Source organism: Urocampus carinirostris, chromosome 6, assembly GCF_059441175.1.
Source record: "Urocampus carinirostris isolate Australia breed hairy pipefish chromosome 6, RoL_Ucar_1.0, whole genome shotgun sequence".
Lineage (NCBI taxonomy): Eukaryota > Metazoa > Chordata > Actinopteri > Syngnathiformes > Syngnathidae > Urocampus > Urocampus carinirostris.
The window spans coordinates 36,260,954-36,282,259 of record NC_142354.1 but is presented as its reverse complement, the minus strand read 5'-3'; the positions used below and the strand labels follow the sequence as shown (position 1 = coordinate 36,282,259).

At 37.9% G+C, this 21,306-nt stretch overlaps 2 protein-coding genes across 6 annotated transcripts in view; one reads left to right on the top strand and one right to left on the bottom strand.

The window, feature by feature from the left end:
• Positions 1 to 21,306, top strand: part of cacna2d2a (calcium voltage-gated channel auxiliary subunit alpha2delta 2a) — a 319,851-nt gene that overhangs the window by 38,397 nt on the left and 260,148 nt on the right. The window lies entirely within an intron of this gene.
• Positions 16,540 to 17,427, bottom strand: LOC148364713 (uncharacterized). Its single transcript, XM_088337246.1, has one exon. It carries the CDS (start codon positions 17,340 to 17,342, stop codon positions 16,545 to 16,547), a length of 798 nt encoding a protein of 265 aa, XP_088193372.1. The 5' UTR covers positions 17,343 to 17,427; the 3' UTR covers positions 16,540 to 16,544.

The window sequence follows — 21,306 nt, the reverse complement described above, 5'->3', positions numbered from 1 at the left end:
TCATGATGAGGATGTTTATGGTAATATGAATATGTTGCAAACTATAGGATTTGTAAATGCACTTAGGCCAATTATGATCCCTCACATGGAGAAAAGAAGATGTTTTAAATCATGCGTGAACCTCGTTTTGGTTCTTTACTCCATTATTCTTCCTGTTCATTTTTCATTTGATATTTCACAGAACACACAATGCGTCTTTTGTGAGTTCCCTGAGTGGGTTGCGGCAGTTTAGAGTGTGGTACCATGCCTCACATTGTCCAGGTGTGAAGTGCTTTTCTCAAGAGCATCTGCGTTTGTGTTTGTGCATGAAGCGGCGGGCACGGTGCTCTCTTCATATTGTAAGATAATTGCGCTTACTTTTTAATAGATGTGTTTTGTCTGTTAGAGCTTTGGGTCAGAGAGGTTTTCTTCACTGCTTTTCCCACCTGAGCCAGCTTGGGATCGATTGGTCACACTTGTGAATGAGTTTAATTGGCTTGCCTTAGCAGTGGGTGGCTCTTAAAGCAATTATGTCGGAGGAATACCAAGAAGAGCATTTGCGGGACCAGTGTTTGGAACGTTACTGAAAGTACTTAGTTACAGTTACTCGTAACTTTATTGAACTCATTCAATGCCAGATATTTTTCTCAAAATTGGAAGAGCAGGTGCCAGCCAATTTTTGCCTTTTTGACTCATTTTTGAAGGCCTTACAGAAAAAAACAGTTAAACATTGTGTTTTTTTTGTTGCAATTGTGATTCCTCCAATTTTGAAACAATGTTTTCATAAACACAAGGGCACTGTTATTGCAATGTAACATTTTATTGTAATAACACTGAACTAATGGATTAATGCTGTTAACTATACAGGAACAATGCATGAACTTTGCAAAATCTTTCACACAATTTCCCTCATGGCGATCTGATTCCCTCTGGGGGCCATGTTCCTGCATACATGCAAGATACAACATCTCTCTCTGCCCTGACAATGACAAAGCGAGTTTGTCATCATTTTCAGAAAGAAACAGGAAAAAAAGGATCAGTTGGCGTAGACGTACTCACAATTTATTGTGGGAAAGATGAGGAGGGTGCGCACACTTGATCCGGGGATCGATGGTCGGGGAGTGGATTAGAAATCCAAACAAAAGACAAGTTGTCAAAAACAAACGGATCAGACCAAAAACAAAACAGGATCAAATACGGGCAGATTCACAGAACTAGGCATTTGACAGGTTTTAACAGAAGTCTCATAGAGTTTAACCAGGTTTAACAAACGTTCCAGCAACGCACAGTACAAAGGAGCGATCTTAAGTACTCCAAGACCAATTAGTCCAATGCGTCTCAGCCGGTGTCAAGGGGCGGGGCCAGCTGGGCGCCATGACAACCGTGCAGGACATGACAGTTGAAGCGTTGTTTGTCTGTTCTTATCCATATCCTTGCTACTTTAACCTCACTGCTTCACTACACCTGCTCACCAAAATGGCCCATAAAACACTCGCTCACCACAAAATAGAAGCAACTTTCGGAAGGTGGGTTTCCTCAATTTGTGGACAACGATCTAATCAAAGCCACACCTCCCATCTAATGTTGGTTTATCATACTGAAATAATTCCCGGAGGCTCAATACATACTGATGAGCAACACTAAACCCTTTAAATTGGTTTATTAAAATAAAATAAGAATAATTTATTTTTGTGTTTTGGCACACTAGGACAATGTTCTGAAAACGTATTTATACGTTAAGGCATTGGATGACCATATTTTTCGCATATTAAGGAGCAACGGGTTATAGGGCGCACCCCCAAAAAATAGTTTTTGGTCCTATATTTTCCATACATAAGGCGCACCGGATTATAAGGCGCTACAATGGGAACGTCGACAAAACAGTCAGATAGTTCAGTCCAACTTATTACCCCCTTAACATTCCGAAAGCTTGCAAAGAAGCAAATACGTGTCGTAGACACGTCCGGATGCGGTGTCCGTACGATGTCACCAAACAAACATTTCTTAGTTTCCATTTTATTTTTTTGCTGGCAACTGTGTGGACAGCAAAGTAAGAATTTTATTGTGCAGGGAAACGGGGTTCTTTACTGTGCATATGACAATAAACACTTTGAATTGAATTTAGTTTAAAAATAGACTCATTACAGAAACATCAAGATCGTTCTAAAACAAGATACCGGGAAAATATAAATCCGCATAACTCACCTAAGTTCTCTTGCAGCCTTCACGTTCATTAATGATACGTAACCATGGTCTTCTTACAACCGTGAGTGTAGTAAATCCAGGAGAGTAAAATAATTACAAATACAGAATAGTAAAACATGTTTTCTTTATGCCGTAGTGCAACCCAACCTGTGATTCACATTCATCTTTTTCGGCCAATTGCAGGCTTTGTTTCGCCCCTTTAGCCTATGCGGGCCTGTAAATGATAAAAAGGATCCGCCCCCTTTACCTCCGAATAACTTTAGCCAATAGTGACTGAGTCAAATGATGATTGACACATTGGTTAGGAAATGAAACGCCGGTATATAAATCCCAGCATACACCGCGGACTACTTCGCCTTCGGGGGAAAATCTAGTCGGCGGCTGCTTGCTTTAGTTGCAAGACTTTGCGACTTAATATTGATCCATATATAAGGCACACTGTATTATAAGGCGCATGGTCAGCTTTTGAAAAAAATAAAGGCTTTTAGGTGCGCCATATAGTGCGGAAAATACGGTAATTGCTCCACCCCCAGATTACTGACACCCAAAAGTAGCGTGTTACCATGGAAGTAACTATCTTAAATTACCGTGTATACTCATTTTGTAGCCGACGCCTTAAATCAAATTAAAAATATCCACATAATGAAATAAATCGAAGAAAATGGGTACACCAACCTGTGAAAGCAGTGAAGCTTCCATATGATTTGGCTTGTGTTATCCGGAGCGCTTGCAAACTAACAGTTGAGACACACCATCTCCATTTTGGCTTTTGTCTCCAAACCACTTGAACATTTCTCGATTACTGAGTATTGTCTAAGCCGTTTTTTTTCCTCTCCAGGCATTATTTATTACAAAAATAATTTTACAAATAAAAAGACTAAAATGGAAAATTCTGTGCCCATGTTTGCCCCATTGATATTTTTGTTTCTGTATATTTATCAATAATTCATTACAGTAGTCAATTCAATGTGTAGGACCCAGCTACTTCAATCTTCTCTCCTCCTGCAGCCTGAATTTCTTCCCTTAAAAAAATCCCCTGGCCCCTCTTTCTTACGCTTACCCACCTCCTCCTCAGGCTCTGGATTCACTCTCATCTCAGCCTTTGGCCCTTTTCCCAGGGCTCTTTTGCTTGATAGGATTTATGCTCCACCACTACAATTGCTGCCTTGCAAATATACTCACTCATGTGAGCCGCGTGCTTATTTTCGCACAGAAAAACACAGCTATGTTTGGTTTATGTAATATTTTTTGTTATTTTGCTTGAAGATTGAAGACATTTTCGGCCCTTGATTTCACGCTTCACATTTTTATTGACATAATGTGGGGAAAACTACAGTGTTTTGATAAACACATTTGTCACGTTGTTGTGTCCACATAGACATTATATATATTCAATATTTTCTGCACTCTTGCAGGACCAGGAACTCTTGTAGCAACGATTGCTTCATTGGTATTGCCATTGAAACCAAGATTGGTTGTCAGGCTGTGTAACTGTATATTTGGCGACACCTATGTCAATTAGGTGGGCGTAAAAATAATAGAACTGCTTGTTTGTTGTTTTAATATGAGCTTTTTTCTGACTTTTTTTCTTTCCTTTATTTCCAAGACTACCACACTTAACATAATCCTCTGCTTTATTTATGCTGGTCTGATTGACTATGTTACGCTATGAATTCTGTTAGACCCGAATAGGTAGATTGTCTAGGTCAGGGATCTCCAAGCTTTAAGGCACCTTGTTTGATATGCTTTTCTATAATAATGTATCATGTTATGAATATCTTCTTACTAAGTCCTTATTAGGTTAACTATTGGTGGTAAGGTAAAATAGAGTCAGTCAATCAAGCACTAAAAAAACAATTTCACTAGAAAATAACAATGACCCAGCACTGGTGAGGTATCTTCAGAACACGTTGGGAGACCCTTGGTCCAGGGAGTTAGGGGGAATTCTCCCCCGTGAGAAAATTTTGTATATTTTAAATTCACTTTGATCTGGTGCATTTTTTGAGAAAAATTAAGACGCTAGATATATGACGAATGTGTGCTCTTGTAAACGATTGAATCATAAACAAACTAGGTATAAAAGTAAATGATACAGCAAACAAGTCACACTCACAAAGCTTTGTAAACGAGACAAGAGTTTAATGCAAAAAATATATATTTACTTGTCATCTAATTAGATCAAATATAACTCATGTAAATAGACCAAACAACTTATATGAGTTTTCGATGTAATTAAATCTATCTATCTATCTACCTTGGTCATAACATGCACATCCAACAATCTACTTAACATCCCTTTCTTAACCACTACATAATCCATCAGTGCTCTGTCCTCCATCTTGCCACTATCCACTCTGACAAAGGTATACTTATTCACGTCCCTCTTTTTAAACAATGTATTTCCAATCACCAACTCATTTTCCACACATAAGTCAATCAATTTCTTCCCACTCTCATTTTTTCCTGGTACTCCATATTGGTAAATATGGAGTACCAGGAAAAAAATTTCAACCGTTTCATCACCCACTCTAGCATTCAGGTCACCTAGTATTACCACTTTCCACCCTTCTTTCGCACTTGCCACACATTCGGACAAGTCCTTCCAGAACTCCTCTCTCTCCTCAGCGCTTCTTTCTGAACCAGGTCCATATGCACTTATAAACATCCATACTTCTACACCCCACTTCAACCTCACCCATCCCAGCAATCATCGGGCAGTGGGCAGGGGACACCCTGAACTGGTTGCCAGCCAATCGCAGGGAACACAGGGACAGACAACTCGCTCGCTCATTCACACCTAGGGACAATTTGGACTGGCCAATCCACCTGAAATGCATGTCTTTGGAACGTGGGAGGAAACCGGAGTGCCCGGAGGAAACCCACGCAAGCACGGGGAGAACATACAAACTCCGCACAGGAAGTCCGGTAGCTGGATTTGAACCCACACAGGAGGTTCCCAAGACCTTAGAACTGTGCCGCACACGCGCTAACCACTGCGTTGCCGTGCTGCCCCCTTATGGTCGTGAAAATACAATATTATTTTTTCTTTTCTAAAGCAAATTTACAAGACTCTGGTGGAACCAATTAAACCATAGCGGGTAGACAGAATCTTCTTTTTAATGTTAAGGATATTTTCCCAAGTACAGTGTTGGTAACAGTTACTGTATGTCCACACATACGATTTTCAGAATTTGTCATAATAATCACAATTTTGTAATCTAACCTCTTCTTATGGGTAATGATTTAATGAACAGAAGATGAGTGGTGCATAACTTGTTTTCTATCCCCTCTAAAAATACATTCCGCTTTTAAACTGCAGGGGGCATGAACAAATATATTCCATAGACTATCAAAAAGACAGTTAGCACTTACTTGATTAGGGTTACTTAAAGATAATGATCTAGTTTTCCGTCGGCCATTGTTGCTGTGCCGCTATGTTGTGCTATTTTAATCATGGCTTTCACTTTCTACTGGGTTCAATAGCGGGCCACCTCCAAAGACACACTGGTGATTATATGTTTGCGACACAAGCGCATTATTGATATTTTCAGGCTCTGTGACAGACTCATTAATTAGCAGGAATCAAAGCTCTTTTAGTTAACTGTTTGTTTATTTATTTATTAAGACTTAATAATTTGGTTGTTTTTCGAACACGTCCAGTCTCTCTTAAAAACAGAATGTATTGCCAAGCTTGCATGTGACAACAGGCACTGTTATTATTTTAAAAATGATGCTCAGAAAAACGTTGAATTTTCAATAAAGACAACTGACACTGACTAATATAACCCATTAAAATATAATTTTATTACAGATGTATGACGGCAGAGTCTGTTAAAAGTAGCCATTGTGTGTGGATGAAAAGTCGGTGTTTGCCTACAGGCAGCTTAGTTTCCATTGTCATGCCGATGTCATGTGAGCATGTGAAGAAGCTTGCAAGCTAAGTCCTGGAGTGCGTTTGAAGTCACTGTTGTAAGAACCCACGACAATTTGAGGATGCCTTTTCCATGTTTTAATGTGTATTGTTTTACTCCATCAAACTTGCCAGGAGGACCGGTAGATAGATAAGAAAGTCCTCTTTTAAAGGCCCTCTCCTCAGTCTTTTCTTTTTATTAAATCCTTAAGGTTTCAAAAAGCAGCAGCTAAAGGGTGTGTATTCAAAGAACAGTACTATGATGAGCCAACAGTTATCATGATTTAAACAGCACATAATAATCAAAATAACAGCAGCTGTGTGAAATAATAGTCAAAACAAAGAATGGTTAGCTAAAATAACAAAACAATGCAATAATAACTGACGAAATAATAAAGAGTTCTGGCACACTCGGCACACTTCTTTGCATGGTTCCGATAGTAAGAACAGAGTAAATGATTTACTTATTTTTTTTCCTCATTTTCATTTCACAGGACAGAAAAAACTAAACCAATCAATCAGTTTTTTATTTTAACAATTAAATTACTTACTTACATGTTAATCCAATGTTGTCCATGAAATAGATATAAGAGTTAATGCAGCACGGTGGCGCAGTGGTTAGCGCGTGTGCGGCACAGTTCTGAGGTCATGAGATCGAACCTCCTGTGTGGAGTTTGCATGTTCTCCCCGTGCTTGCATGTGTTTCCTCCGGCCACTCCGGTTTCCTCCCACATTCCAAAGACATGCATGACAAATTAATTGGCCGGTCCAAATTGTCCTGAGGTGCGAATGAGCGAGTGAGTTGCCGGTCCCTGTGTGCCATGCGACTGGCTGGCAACCAGTTCAGGGTGTCCCCTGCCCACTGCCCGAGGATGACTGGGATGGGCTCCAGCACCCCCGCGACCCTACTGAGAATAAGCGTTGCAGATAATGCATGGATGTAAATTTAAATGCTCTGCATTTATTTAGCGCTTTTCAAGTCAATAAACACCTCCCAAAGCGCTTTGCAATGTGCTTCACACTCTTCCCTTTTACACACTAACTAACCGATAGCAGCGTCAGCCATGCAAGGCAACTACCTGCTATCGGGAGCATTAGGGATTCAGTGTCTTCGACATATAACACGGAGGAGCCGGGAATCGAACCTGCGACCTCTTGATCCCAAGACTGAGCTAATGCCGCCCTAAAAGTAATAATTTATTATCAGTTGAAGTATATGTAATCAGATGAGGGTGTCAAAACCAATTAGATGGAAAGGTGAGAAAAAAATACCCTATTTAAAAACAAATTTAGAGCAGTGCTCGGTCAGTAGACATACAGCATATCCATTAATAAACCTCTGTCAATTTTAGGGACAGGCAAATACATAATAAATTAAAAGAAATTAGAAATAATTTGATCTGTGGAAACCAAGAACTGGCTAATACTCAGCAGTAGAACAGTAGATAAAACAAGCATCAAGTAAATTTTATGAAGTTTTCTGAGTGGTCAACTGCAAAGTCTGTAGTAAAAGAACTTAATGATTCTCAACAGAATTTTCTTTATCGTCATAAGTATAAATGTTGTGAAACATTGTATGCAACGAGATGGACATGGCACTCCTGGGTAAAACATGTAGTATAGAGAATTTGAAGAGAGAAGAGATTAAAGACTATCAGGGTGAATGTGCTGAAAAAAATAATAATTACAACATAGTGCTTAGAAAAACTGTTATAATAATATTAGAAGTGCAATAAATAGTGCATTGTCACAAAAGTGCAATGAAAATAATTGCAATAACATTTAGCAACAACAATTAAAAAAAACAACAACAATAGAACATATGTATATATATATATATATATATATATATATATATATATATATATATATATATATATATATATATATATATATATATATATATATATATATGTATATATATATATGTATATATATATGTATATGTATGTGTATATATATATGTATATGTATGTGTATATGTATATATATATGTATATGTATGTGTATATGTATATATACATATATATGTATATGTATAGTTTCTGTGACGGCCCTTGGGAAGAAGCTGTCTCTGAGCCTGACGTTTTTCGTTTTTAATGTTACAACAACTGATGTTTTTGCTTCGGACTGCATTCATTAAATTTCAAACACGTTTTTCAGGCAAAGTATTACACAACCCTCAAGCTCTTTCATAATGAAATGTATGCGTATAAAGTGTACAATTCATGTTATCAAAACGAACCGCACTGCAAGGTCTGCTTTGCGTTGCAATTTCAAGTAGTCTTTTTTATTGGCCGCATCCACCCTTAATTACTTCCAAATTTAAGAAATGTTCGTACGCGTACTTGATGTTGACACCTGATTTCTCCAAGTTATCGCTCGATATAGAGACGCTTTTACGCATTAGCCACTCTCAGCAGAGATTATAATCAGACAAGATATTGTACCTCACTCTGTTAAAAACAAATCTAGTCACAAAAGTCGACAATGGAGTTCATTGTTGACTACTACTATTAGCGCTTGTTTTGTAGTTGTCTTATTGTTGTTTTATAAGTGAAGCCTTAGTGAACCATTTAGAATAACAATGTAAAATCTTTACCTTTTTTGGGTTGAGAGGGAGGGGAAACAGAATTATTATAAAGTAATGTTATGTACACCTTGTGTCTGTATGGCTGCATGGTGGTTGACTGGTTACAGCAGCCTCCTCACAGTTCAGAAAAACCTGGATTCAACTCCTGTATGGAGTTTGCATGTTCTTCCCATGTCTGAGTTGGTTGTATCCAGTTTCCCCACACTAACTGAAAACAATCATGGCAGGTTAATTACAGAGTAAAAATTGTCCTTCAGAATGAGTGTGATTGAATGGTTGTCTCTTTTTGTGTCTCCTTCCCAATTGGAAAATTGGCAGGGAAGGGCTAAAGAAAAATCAATTTTTTTACTGCATACTTTCAGGAAGACCCTTAAACACACTCATTTTAATCAGGATGGTGGATACACCCACTACAAGGCAAGCATGACACGTACATAAAGAAGAGTGAAAAGAGCAAGGCATGACTGCAAGAAGGGCCCAGGGGGAAACACGGGCTGAGGTTTTTATCTGCCAGCTCTCTGGACCCAGACAAACGTCACAGGAAACAAAGGCTGGCCAATATGTTTACATACACCCTATTCGGAGAGTTAGAGATAAGAGGAGGGTGACATTGAACAGGGGGAGCAAGGGGGCGGTGACATTATCATCAGGATTGTCGGCCGGTGATCCAAACAGGTAGGAACAAAGACGCAAGCTCAAACGGTCAAACCCCAAAAAGCCAATAAAGCTCACCTAATCTCAATGACATACACGTGTGTTCAGCTGCAGGAAACTGTTGTCGTTATGGGTAAATGGCAGGCTTTTGAATTTGGGTAAGAATTGGCCTTGCAGCTCAAATGAAGAGGAAAACAATTACATGCGATAACATGTTTTGTAGAATGTGGGCCTAAGATCGGTCCACATCTAGTACCCCCGACCTTTTTTTCGTGATTGATTTCCTTCTGTATTGGAATATGTGGAAAACTGGTACAAAAGGTTTTTTTTAAAAAATCCCAACTTCTTTTCCGCCTACCAGAAGCTGAAACATGCTGAATTTAATTGTAGTCTAGGCGTCATTCGCAGTATTGTTTTTATCATTGTTCGCATGCTGCAGTTTTCTTTGGCACTTGTTGTTCCAATCCAAGTTAAAAAGAGTGTGCTAAAAACGTCTGGCTTTATGAAAAAAACAAGGTTACCAAGCAAATCTGTAGGTTAAAGAGACACTTTGATATTCTACCACTAGATGTTGCAGTATTGTGCTGTGCAACCGAAAAATTAGTGCTTCAAAGAACAGGGATGGATAAAAACTACTCAAAGTGACCAAACCGCATTATTTTTGGTCTAATTTTTTTGTCCAGCCTTTGACAAAAGTTTTCGTGTTTGGGGCTCCTCGTAGCAGCAAGATGGCGGACAATCATGATAGATAAGCCTAATGTAATGTATAAACAAATATACATTTCTCGACTCATGAGTATTTATAAAACATGCGTTTAAATGATAGTTCATGTATTTTTGCTTTTATTTCAAATCAATCAATCAATATATATATTTCAGAGAACAAACCTTTTTTTTAACCACTGAAAAGCGCTAAACATTATAAAATGTCCCTTCAACAAAATATCATTTTTCCCCCGATTGAGTCAAACTAAAAAAATCCTAAACTGTTGGAAAATGTTAATTTTGTTCATAAATTTAGAAAGCTCAATAGAAAGTGACAACTGGCATCAGTGCAGTACTGGCTAGGGGTGTATACCAGCTCAGTAGCCTAGATGGTAAGGCGCCCGCTTTGAGACTGGGAGGTCGGTGGTTCGCGCCCCGGCCGAGTCATTCCTAAGACTTAAAAAGTGGTCGGCGGCGCCCTCTGTTGGCTGCGGCTGCATCGGCTCGCTACAACGGGTCAGGTGCAATCGACATTTCGTTCTGTGTACATTGTTACACAGAATGACAATACAAGGAAATTATTATTATTATTATTATTATTATTATTGGTATTCGTAACGTATTAGCTGAATTATTGGTCTGATCTACTTACTAACCGTTTTTGAAGTATTTTTCAATTTGATTAATCGTTAGATAGGGATTACATGCTGAATAACTTACACAAGAAGTTACTGTTACACTTGTCGGTCGATAAAGTTGCGTTTCTTAATCGGAAGGAGCAAGAAGTGAACAACATACCACACTGAAACACTGTGAGGGGAACGTTTATTTACTGTCTACTTTCTATGTGCTTATTTAAAAGTAAAACAAAGAGAAAAAGAATTTCAGCTGCAGTATTTTTCGTACGGTTTCTGATTCATTTTGTTCATTTAATTATTAATTTTCGAAATGTATATTTTTTATTTTTGTATACAGTAGTAATTTAATTCAAGATGGCGCGCAGGTGGAGCGGCTAATGGCTTTCAAGCTAGTTTTTAATTTACCTTACGTTTGTTGCTTTCTCTGTTAGATGCATGGCCATTAATGCCTGTGGATTCCAGGGTCTGATGCACTTACAACTTAGGCATGTCTCCAAGCATTACCTTGCTGATAGTTTTGCCTATTTATCCTAACTTTATTGATCTTGTTTTTATCTTTTAAGTCTTTGTTACGTGTTCATCCTGTAGTGCCATTTGTTGTAAACAATGCTCACTATGATGTCATCAATGACAATTAAGACAATTCTAATTCCAGCATTTACTGTGAGAGGTGAACATGAACCATTTTTTTTTTCTACATTGCAGATTTTCTCTTGATGTGAATGTCTGTGGGACGTATCAACCCGCAATGAAGGTGTTATAACTGTGCATGAAAAGAAGTGTGATTAAAAAAAATCAGGCGTCTCCACACAAGTGAGTCAAAATCACCTTTGGGCCATATTAGACAACTATTCACAGCTTTAGTGGAAAGAGAGACAGAAGTGGATATGTGGGCCAACCTCCTCAGTGCTCCTCTCCTCCCTTCCATCCTGCGTCACAGTATTTGTCTTTTCGACGGAGATAAAGTGCAGGCTTTTTATTAACTTGCTGATGGTGGAGAATTGCTTTTCTCCATCTGTGAGGATTTCTCACATAAACAGCCTCGAAAGAATAACCTGCCCAATGATTCATGGTGCTGTCCTCCACCTAGCTCACACTGGGGAAAATGATTAAATATATTAACAACCGTCACTTTCTGCATTTCTATTGTACTCCTCACATTTACTACATGAAAAGAATAATAGTAAATCGAGTGATGTGTTGGACATTGTGTGGAAGATTTCACGCTCCGGCACACTGAAGAACTTCAAACATTATATTTTTCTACATGCGTGACAGTGTGTTTTCACGCTTGTGTCTATGTGTGTGCTCACTTGAATGGGTTGTGTGGAGGTCCTCCTGCTGAAGAAACAGAGCCTGGAGGGGGTTGTCTTGCCACAGCGTCTCCTTCTTTCCTAATTATGCACAACTTCCATGCCACTGCTGAAGCCTGGCAGGCTGGCACCTGTCCATCAGCACAACATGGCATTTTTTTGCACTCCTAACCTGCATTCCGATATGTTATACAATTGACACATTGGAAATAAAGCCTTACAGTCAATGGATCAAACCGTTATGATAACTAAGTGATGCTCAACTAATATTTACCAAAACAATGTGTAAAGGTAATCCCAAATAATATATATATATATATATATATATATATATATATATATATATATATATATATATATATATATACTGAATATTCATTTATAGTTTGGTGTTTGAAAAAAATGATTCACTGGTTGCTTGCCCTCATCTTTTAAATTGCAGCATGCAAACTCCTAAAATATACTGGTGTTCAAAGTCAAACTTATCATAAAGTAGAGATACTGGACTTTCATCTGACAGAGACTGCATATATTTTAAGAACTCTCTGTCGGTAGAGTCTGTATCTAACCTGCATGACTGTGGCTCTAGCAGCCATTTTGTCCTGGGCCTTCTTATCTCTGGCTCACCGCAGGCAAAACAGAGCAAAGCGGCGAGAAATGCAGAGGCAAATTAAAGGTGCAGGCTGTTGCATTTTAAACCTCTGCCAACTCTATATTTTTGTGTCTCACAGCTGGACTCAGACTCTGGCTTGTAACCTCCCTCTTGAACATGACAAATCCAGACTCTGGAGAATTTCAGTTCTCCGTTTGCTTGCTATGCTTGATAGAGAGCAGCTCTGTGTTGAGTATTTACATCAAAAGCACCGACTAATTACCTGTGGACAGGCCCCGATAGGCAAAGAGATGCCATCGGCCAATTTGGACGATGTACCGTGATAATCTCTCTCCGTTCAATAGCCGATTAGGATATTCTACATTTTTTGTTCTCTTTGGCTTTTTGGCACATTCCAAAAAAAAAACCACCCAGTCATCTTAGACAACAGTTCAGAGGACATTAAAATATGTATTCATTTTATGCTTGTCCTTCTGTATTTTATTTTTTGTAATACAGTGATCCCTCAGATTTTCATTGTGCATTGTGTTATGCATTCTGATTGGCTAAACAGTCGTTTCACCCTTTTTCTGCCTGTGCCTGCATTTGCATCAATAAAGTTGCGGTCTAAGTTGAGCACATATGTAAAACATGACAAACCTACATTAGGTGCATGCAAATCTTTTTCAATTTCAAGTTTCCCTAAAAGCCATCATGGCAACAAATCGCTCTTGAGTTGACAAAACCACCTGCGGCAGAGCCCAAAAGACAGAGGAGTAGGCTTTTTATCGCCAACAAAGTCGGAACTCTCAACATACCAGCTCAGTAGCCTAGATGGTAGTGTGCCCGCTTTGAGACTGGGAGGTCGCTGGTTCGCGCCTCGGCCGAGACATACCTAATTGGTATAATGGCGGCGCCCTCTGTTGGCTGCGGCTGCATCGACTCGCGACAACGGGTCAGGTGTATCGACATTTCGTTCTGTGTACATTGTTACAAAGAATGACAATACAAAGGAAATTATTATTATTATTATTATGCTAAAAAAAAAGGTAAAAACATTTTTACGTCACATATTTGTTTCACAATAACGTCCACATGATGGTGACCAAATATCTGAAGTAAAAAAAAAAAGTCCTGAAATAATTTTTAACCTCTTGATCCAAGGACGAGCGCTCTACCTCCTGAGCTAATGCCGCCACAATGAAAAAGGGCAGGACACACTTCATATTAATGGCACTAATTGGGAAAACCCTAAAACCAAATATGTGGGATTCACTTCTTTGGTCCTCTATACCAGTAGTTCTCAACTGGTCTGAGTCCAGGACCCTGTATCTCACCCTATTTACAAGCCGAGACCCGGGTCAAGAAATACATTCCACTTCTCAAATTTATTGAGTAGAAATTAAAACCGAGACAGTAGAAATATTCAAAACGACTTCAAGTCATAATATTCCCTTTAATGCTCAACTAGCTGTTTTCTTTTTGCCTCAGCCATTTTAACTGACTCAACTTGCACAAACATTAAATGAGAAAGTGTGACTATGGAGCTCCATATTTATTTCAAAATACCTCATAACTTCATGTCAAAAATCAGACACTAAACAGCCACCAAAAGCTAAACATTCTCTCCTTATCAAATATGGAGAACATGACTCTTGCACGGCATGCCTATCTGCTAAAGTGGTAGTTTCCATGGAAACACTTAATGACCAATAACAGGGGACAACCTGGGGAACAGTCGAGGGAAGAAAGGAGAAGCAGACAATGACAGAGAGGCAAAAGAAAAACATGGCAATCTTGTGGAACAAAAGAAGCAATTTGGTATCGGAGGACAGCGTGAAGTCTGATTATGTCGTCAGTGTAAATGATCATTAATTTCAGTGTGTCCAACTGGGCCAGATTAATGCTTTCCCATTCTTCACCATAGAAAGAGCTGGGCCTTAGTTTCACTGGGTTCCTCAAGGCACTAAGTCAATTTATTTGTCAAAGAATGAGCAGGGACCACACATCAACATTCATATTGGACCACTAAAGACCAGCCATTTTCACTATCACAAAGTGGTTATGAGAACCACAAATACCAAGAATTGAACCTAATTCCAGCAGAACAAGAACCACTAAAGCATCAAGTTTGTTTATTTGTGTCAATTTCAAACTCAAGTGTCTACTAGTTGTTAACAATGAAAACTGGCAGAGATCACCAACCTTTTTGAAGCTGTGTGCTACTTTGTGTTACTGATTAGTTTAAAGGGCGTTAAGGGTTAGTATTACACTTGTTATTACTAAGTAGTTACTAGATTCGGGGTTCCTACACATTTTCTTGGCCAAAAAAGGACTCTCATTTACAAATATATCTGTGATTTTTAATCTTGCATGTGCAATTATCAAGACTTGGGATTTTTTCAGATCTTGAGTAAATTGCAGAGATATTTGTGGATCAAAACAAAACATTTATAAATACCTTTGAGACAAATATATCCCCATTGGGTAGAATCACTGTAAAAAGTAGCTTTTATTTTCATATGCAGGGAGTTCTTCCTATTACAGTTTACCACTTGGAAATGCTACCTTAGTTTTTTTGCATGTTCCAAAATAACAGTCTTGAACTGATACTTAATCCTTGCACAAGTAAACATTTCATAGTGCCCTGGTAGGGTGGAGTGTGCACCTGTCCTCTTGAGTGCGATCCGTAGGGGGCGATGATACTTCATAAGACAATCTTAACAAACTATTGCCATCTGCTGTTAAGTATGAGGGAAGAAGAATTGCTATGGCAAGGCAAAGTCACTAAAAAGCAGTGTTTGTATAAATTTTAAGCATGCTTGTAGTTAAATGTGGCAACAATTTTAAGCATATAAGATACTCGACCACTTTTCAACCCTTGAAAACACAACATTTTAAATTCAAGCATTTTCGAGGATTTCAAGCACTGGTACGAACCCTGTAGATTATTGTTATTTACAGGTTGTAATTATTAGAAGTAAAATAAGCTTAGTCACCCACTAAAACATCATGTTAATTAGAAACAAAATGTCCCAGAAAAATCACAATGACCAATCACTAGTAAGCTATTTCAAGAACCGGTCCACGGGCTATTCAGGTTTTCTTTGAGGCTACTTGGTCCCCACAGGCACCACATTGCCGTCCCCTGTCCTGGATCTTGGTTCGGATAAATTAAAAGTTTTTAACTTCAAATATTACCACTGACCGTTTGATAGCCAATAATAATAGGACGATCACAGCTTTGTATTTTTTCTTAACATTTTCAAAAATGGCCTGGTAAAAACTCTATTGTGACAAATACCTCAAAAACCTGTCGACTGCAGCCACGCTCTGGTATGAAGGGAATATTTCAAGTGATAGGCGTAGTTCAGACTTAAGTTTTATACTGCCAAGAAAATAATTTCAAAATGTAAAAAATATTGTACATTTATTTTCATTTGGTAAATACATTTTCAGGAAAGTCAAGATAATAGACTGACTAGCAGAGTTAGGAATTTTATTGAGGCTCGTCAAGTCATGTTTATTTGTATAGCCCTTAGTCAAAAGGAGTCTCAAAGGGCTGCACAGACCACAGATTATTGCAAACTACAGACTATTATTACACCATCCCCTGATCTAAAACCTACACGAGGGCAAGGAAAAACTCAAAACTTTAACATGGGGACAATGAAGAAACCTTGAAAGGGGACCAGGCTTCAACGGTTGCAATAACAAACAATACAAAGATATTGTCGACATGAAATATAGGTCATTCGTAAGGTATAGAATATAAGGGTGTTTTAAGCCTAGATTTAAACATTTCCACTGAGGTTGCATTCTAATCAAATAACATTGTTGGTTTTGTTGTCACTAGAATATATACAGTAGAAATTCAGATGGAAAAAGTAATTGAACTGTTACATAAGACACCTTGTGAATGCAACAAGTAGATGTCTTAAAGCAACAAAAAACCTCAAAGATCAAAAGAGACCCTACGTGCATTTTTTGGGACCTGATTCTTTTTCTTCTGCCATATTCCGCCCATTCCCTTCTCTGCAGGGTGCTTCATTTTAAGGTTGGAATCTTTCTTATCAGCCTTCTCATTATCTTTTTTTCTGCTGAACTCTTTATCTTGCTTCTCAGCCCTTTCGTCTTGTCTTTTTTCACTGGATGAGCCGGACCAGAACGGTGCTGTTTTCTTCCTGTTACTCCAAAATTTAGTCAAGAAAGGAGCCCTTTTTTTGGTCTTCTTCTTGAGGTGTTCCAAAGACCTCAGCCTGACTTGACAAGCTTGGAGGTTGTCAATCAGTTGGTCCTCTCGGTCCCTATACTCGCCTTTTTCGAGCTCAGCCGACTCCGAGTAACTTTGGTACTCCTTTTTCAGCTCTTCATACTTTTGTTTGCTCTCCTGAAGTTGGTTCATCCGGTCTTTGAGGGTTTGTTGCTGCGCGGTGAGTTGGGCCTCTTGTCTCTGGAATATCTGAGTGTTCTGTTCAACTTCTGCTTCCTTGGCTTGAAGACTTTCCTTCAGATTAGCGATTTCTTCAGCTTGCTTTGCGATGAACTCGCCCTTCTTCTTGCTTTCGGCTTCGTACGAAAGAAGTTGCCTCTGCAGCTTAATATTCTTCATTGAAGAAATGTGAAACTCGTTGTAGTAATGATGCTTCTCTGAAATAGCCGAATAGTGGAAGTTCATAAGACTCGTGAGCATTGATTTCAATGGAGAAAAGTTGCTGAGCAAGTCATTTTCCACCATTTCTTGGGCAGTCATGGTCCTTATTCTTGAAACAAACCAAGACACCAAATCAAAAAATGTTTTAGTGCTGTAGTTTGTAATGATCAACTAGTGATCACTGGCATTCACTGCAACCCAAGAAAGCTGTGTATGATCCTTTATCACATCACTTTGTGACACCACATAGTGCCTAGATGATAACCCTTTTTTTTTGGTTTGAACAATTTTATTGACACTATTAACAGCAAATAAACAATGTAACTACTGTTAAAAGAAAATAACTCTGAAATTGTTTAATTGATGTTGAAAATGTCAGGAAAAAATGTTAAAACGTCATATCGTCACGTCATATTGTCAAATATAAAAAAAATGTGAATATGCTTGATGGCTGTGTTTTGCTGCTGTTGGTGTCGGTGGATTTGTTCAGACCGAGGACAATCGACTTTGGCCTGGACGGATCTATTGACACTAACAAAGATGTTATATAATGAAATTGTGAATATGTTTGATTTTCGAGAAGGTTTGTTCAAACCTCACTTTGTGTTTGCTGTTAAAAACGTAATATTGGAATATAATATTGTGAATGTGCTTAATTGCTGTTGAGATTGTCATGATTGTTTTCTGTTTTTAGTGTCAATAAATTTGTTCAAACCAAAAAATGTGAGGTTTTAACAATTTTTTCGACATTTTTAACAGCAATTAAACACACAATTTCATTATATCATATCCCAACAGTATGAGTTTTTATCGACACTTTTAACAGCAATTAAATACATTCACAATTTCATTATATCATATTCTAACAATATGAGGTTTGAACAATTTTTATCGACACTTTTAACAGCAGTTAACCAATGATAACACTTGACTCCACAAACTTAACCAAGTGAAAAATATTTAAGAAACAAGACTTTCAAGTCTGGTCGTTCCTTGAAACGGTTAACTATAAAAATGCCTCATGGAGCCATTTTTGTGGTGGGTCTAAAATGTTATCACCACATCAAGACTCATATCGGTTACTTAAGTGGATGGATTCAATGAACCTATACTATCAAGTATGTGGTTCCTGAATATGCCTTTAAATTTAAAATCAGATAAGCCTGTTGCTATGAAGAGGCATATGGTAAATTAAAGCCAGAAAAAGCTGGAAATAGCATCCCTTTTTGACTTAAAACTGTTTTGTTTTCTTTTATCAATCAACTTGAAAATATTTTTAAGAAAACAATCACGAGCTGCTAGCTCAAACCCGTGCTTTGCTGTGCTTTTGTTGTGCTTGAACCCCGTTTTACACAACAGTGTATACATATTAAGTTTTATCAATAAACCAAATCATGATTACTCAGCCGATCCTAAACAGGGGTTTTTAAATAAACAATTTTGGCAAAATAGAACAATGTGACCATATCAATGTTTAAGTACTAGTTAGCGGAAAAATGCAGTAGAGGTTTACCACACAAAAGTAGAATAGAATATACCTTTATTGTCATTGTTACAAAATGGGTTGAACATATTGTGACAACAAAATTGGACGTGGCACTCCAGTGTCACATTTAACAGTGAGGATAAAAGAATACAAAGAAGATAAAGGAACAAAGAAGCTAAGGTTATAATTTACACAATATAAAGGAATAAAGAAGATAAAGGTTATAATTTACACAATGTTTACACAAGAAATGTGGGCATATAGGATGTTACATACAGGTTTGGGATCGTATTAGTGCAAAAAGAGTCAACATTTAGCAAAAATAGTCAACATTGTGCAAAGTGAGCATAGGCATGAATACTATTTTACATCTGTATGAGGTAGTGTGTTTGTAAGAGTTTTTTGTGCGGTGTGTGTTAAGGGTGGTAATGGCTCTGGGGAAGAAACTGTCTAAGACAAGCAGCAAAGTATTCTGTGTACTGTTTTACATTCACGTCTTGCAAAATTACTGCATTTGCAACCCGCCCTAAAAATGTACCTACATTTGACATGTAGACTCAATTTGGCTTTAAAACACAGACGGTATCATGGATTATGTTAAGAGCAATGCTATATACAAATTATGCTCTCCAATAATACGCCAACGGAAGAAACTTTATTTAACAGATGCACGCATTGCAAGACACTGCAGCAGAGCAGACGTACATTAATCAGTATACAAAACCCTACCTCATCTAAACTTGTACGAACGTAATCATGTATAATTGCTGAGTTCTTTAAGAAATTTCGTCTTCCTGCTGTTTTGGTCAAGGTAATATATTGACTTGCTTAAGTAATTTGCATTAAGGTTGCACAAAAGTGTTTGAAAATGTTATTTATGATTTAAGACAGTCCAATATTGATGTATTTTCTATATGTCTATTTTCCTGTCAATCCCGAGTCACTAAAATATAAATAATTCACACTCCTACAGTCTAGCTTATATAGTGCAAATTGTATACCAAGAAAAAGTGAGATACTACTCTACCAAACAAGATTTGCGGCCCAAAATAACTCACAATGTATTGTATTTGACATTTTGATTTTCAGCATTCACTTTTTTTTTACTAAATAGACTAGACTTGGCACACACCTTTGTCATGTTTGGTTTGTAACCACAGTATGGCAAAAGCATGCGTCAATGTTCACTGATATGAATGAATGAATGAATGAAAACTTTATTTTTGAACATTAAAAAATTAAAAACAGGACAAAAACAAAAACAAAAACATTGACTCTACAACAAAATTAATGTTAACATAACATAAAGAAAAACTCTCGGTATCATATAAGGGGATTTTACCACACAGCTAAAACTGGGCAAAATTGTATCGTTTTCAGGGCCGCTGACACATTTCCCATCCACAGGCTACAAAATTGTAAAAACAAACAAAACAAAAAACCCATAAATGTACAAGTCGCCGCTACTAGAAACGTGCAAGGAAGAATTAATAACGATACACCGTAGAACAGTTCACTATTCTGGGCAGGCAGGACAAACACTGCTAAAAAGTTCTTGTTCAGATAACAGACATGAGAAAGAGCATCTCAAGCACTTCTGCTTCTCTTTTGTGCGCTTGACAGCTCTGACATTACATCAAAACGCTTTCATTATGTGAGCCCACATTGCTCACCAGGCTGCTTTCAAAAGAAACTTTGCTTTTATCAGACCGTTCAGAACAAGGAAAACAAATGACGGCGACACACAGAGAGGCGGTTTCAATCTTACAAAATTGTGAGACTTTCAAGAGCGCTGTCAATCAGCATGTTGCGCCATGTATGAGCTCCTGCAACAATCGATGTTTGCAGCATGCTCGGAAAAGAAGCTTTGAGCAAATCTCAATAGTTTTCTTTCTCTTTCAAATAATTTTCTTATTCCTCATTAGGGAAAATCTGAAACTCCAACACTGAGCTGATGCATAGCGACGTTATCGCGAGAAAATCCATTTTTATGCAAAATTCACAAATCTGTTGTGTTGACAACATTAGGCACAGTAAATATTATATTAGAAATGTAAATATTACAGTAGTCACAATAAATACTTTTAGAACATAAATCCTTTCTTTGTTCATCTTGCATTTTTGTTTAATTTTCAGTTCAACATCAACATGATACATTGACCTGATTTAAGTGCAGCCAGCATAGGTTCAGTTATCATTTAACAAAAACGGCTAACGAGGAAAACTGCCACATCATAAGATTGCAACAAACTTGAAAAGTATAATAAACTCATCTTCTGGTATCTCCACACAACAAGCAACTGGCCAGGCTATAAGCTGTCTGTATCTGTCTGTTTTTTCCCATTGACGTGGTGAAGTAAGGATTTCCAGTCAGTTAATCTACGTCCCTATCAGTGTTCCCTCTAAACTTCCACGGGTCTGAAAACAATTACAGTCTTTGAGCGTTGCTTGGAACAATGGTGAGCAACATCAATCCTGCGTGTGGCAACCAAATCATTATCGGACATGTTCAAAACCTGAGATCAAATCAAGTTGCATTCTTCTGGCATTCCGGCAACTCTAGTTAGTTTTTTGAAT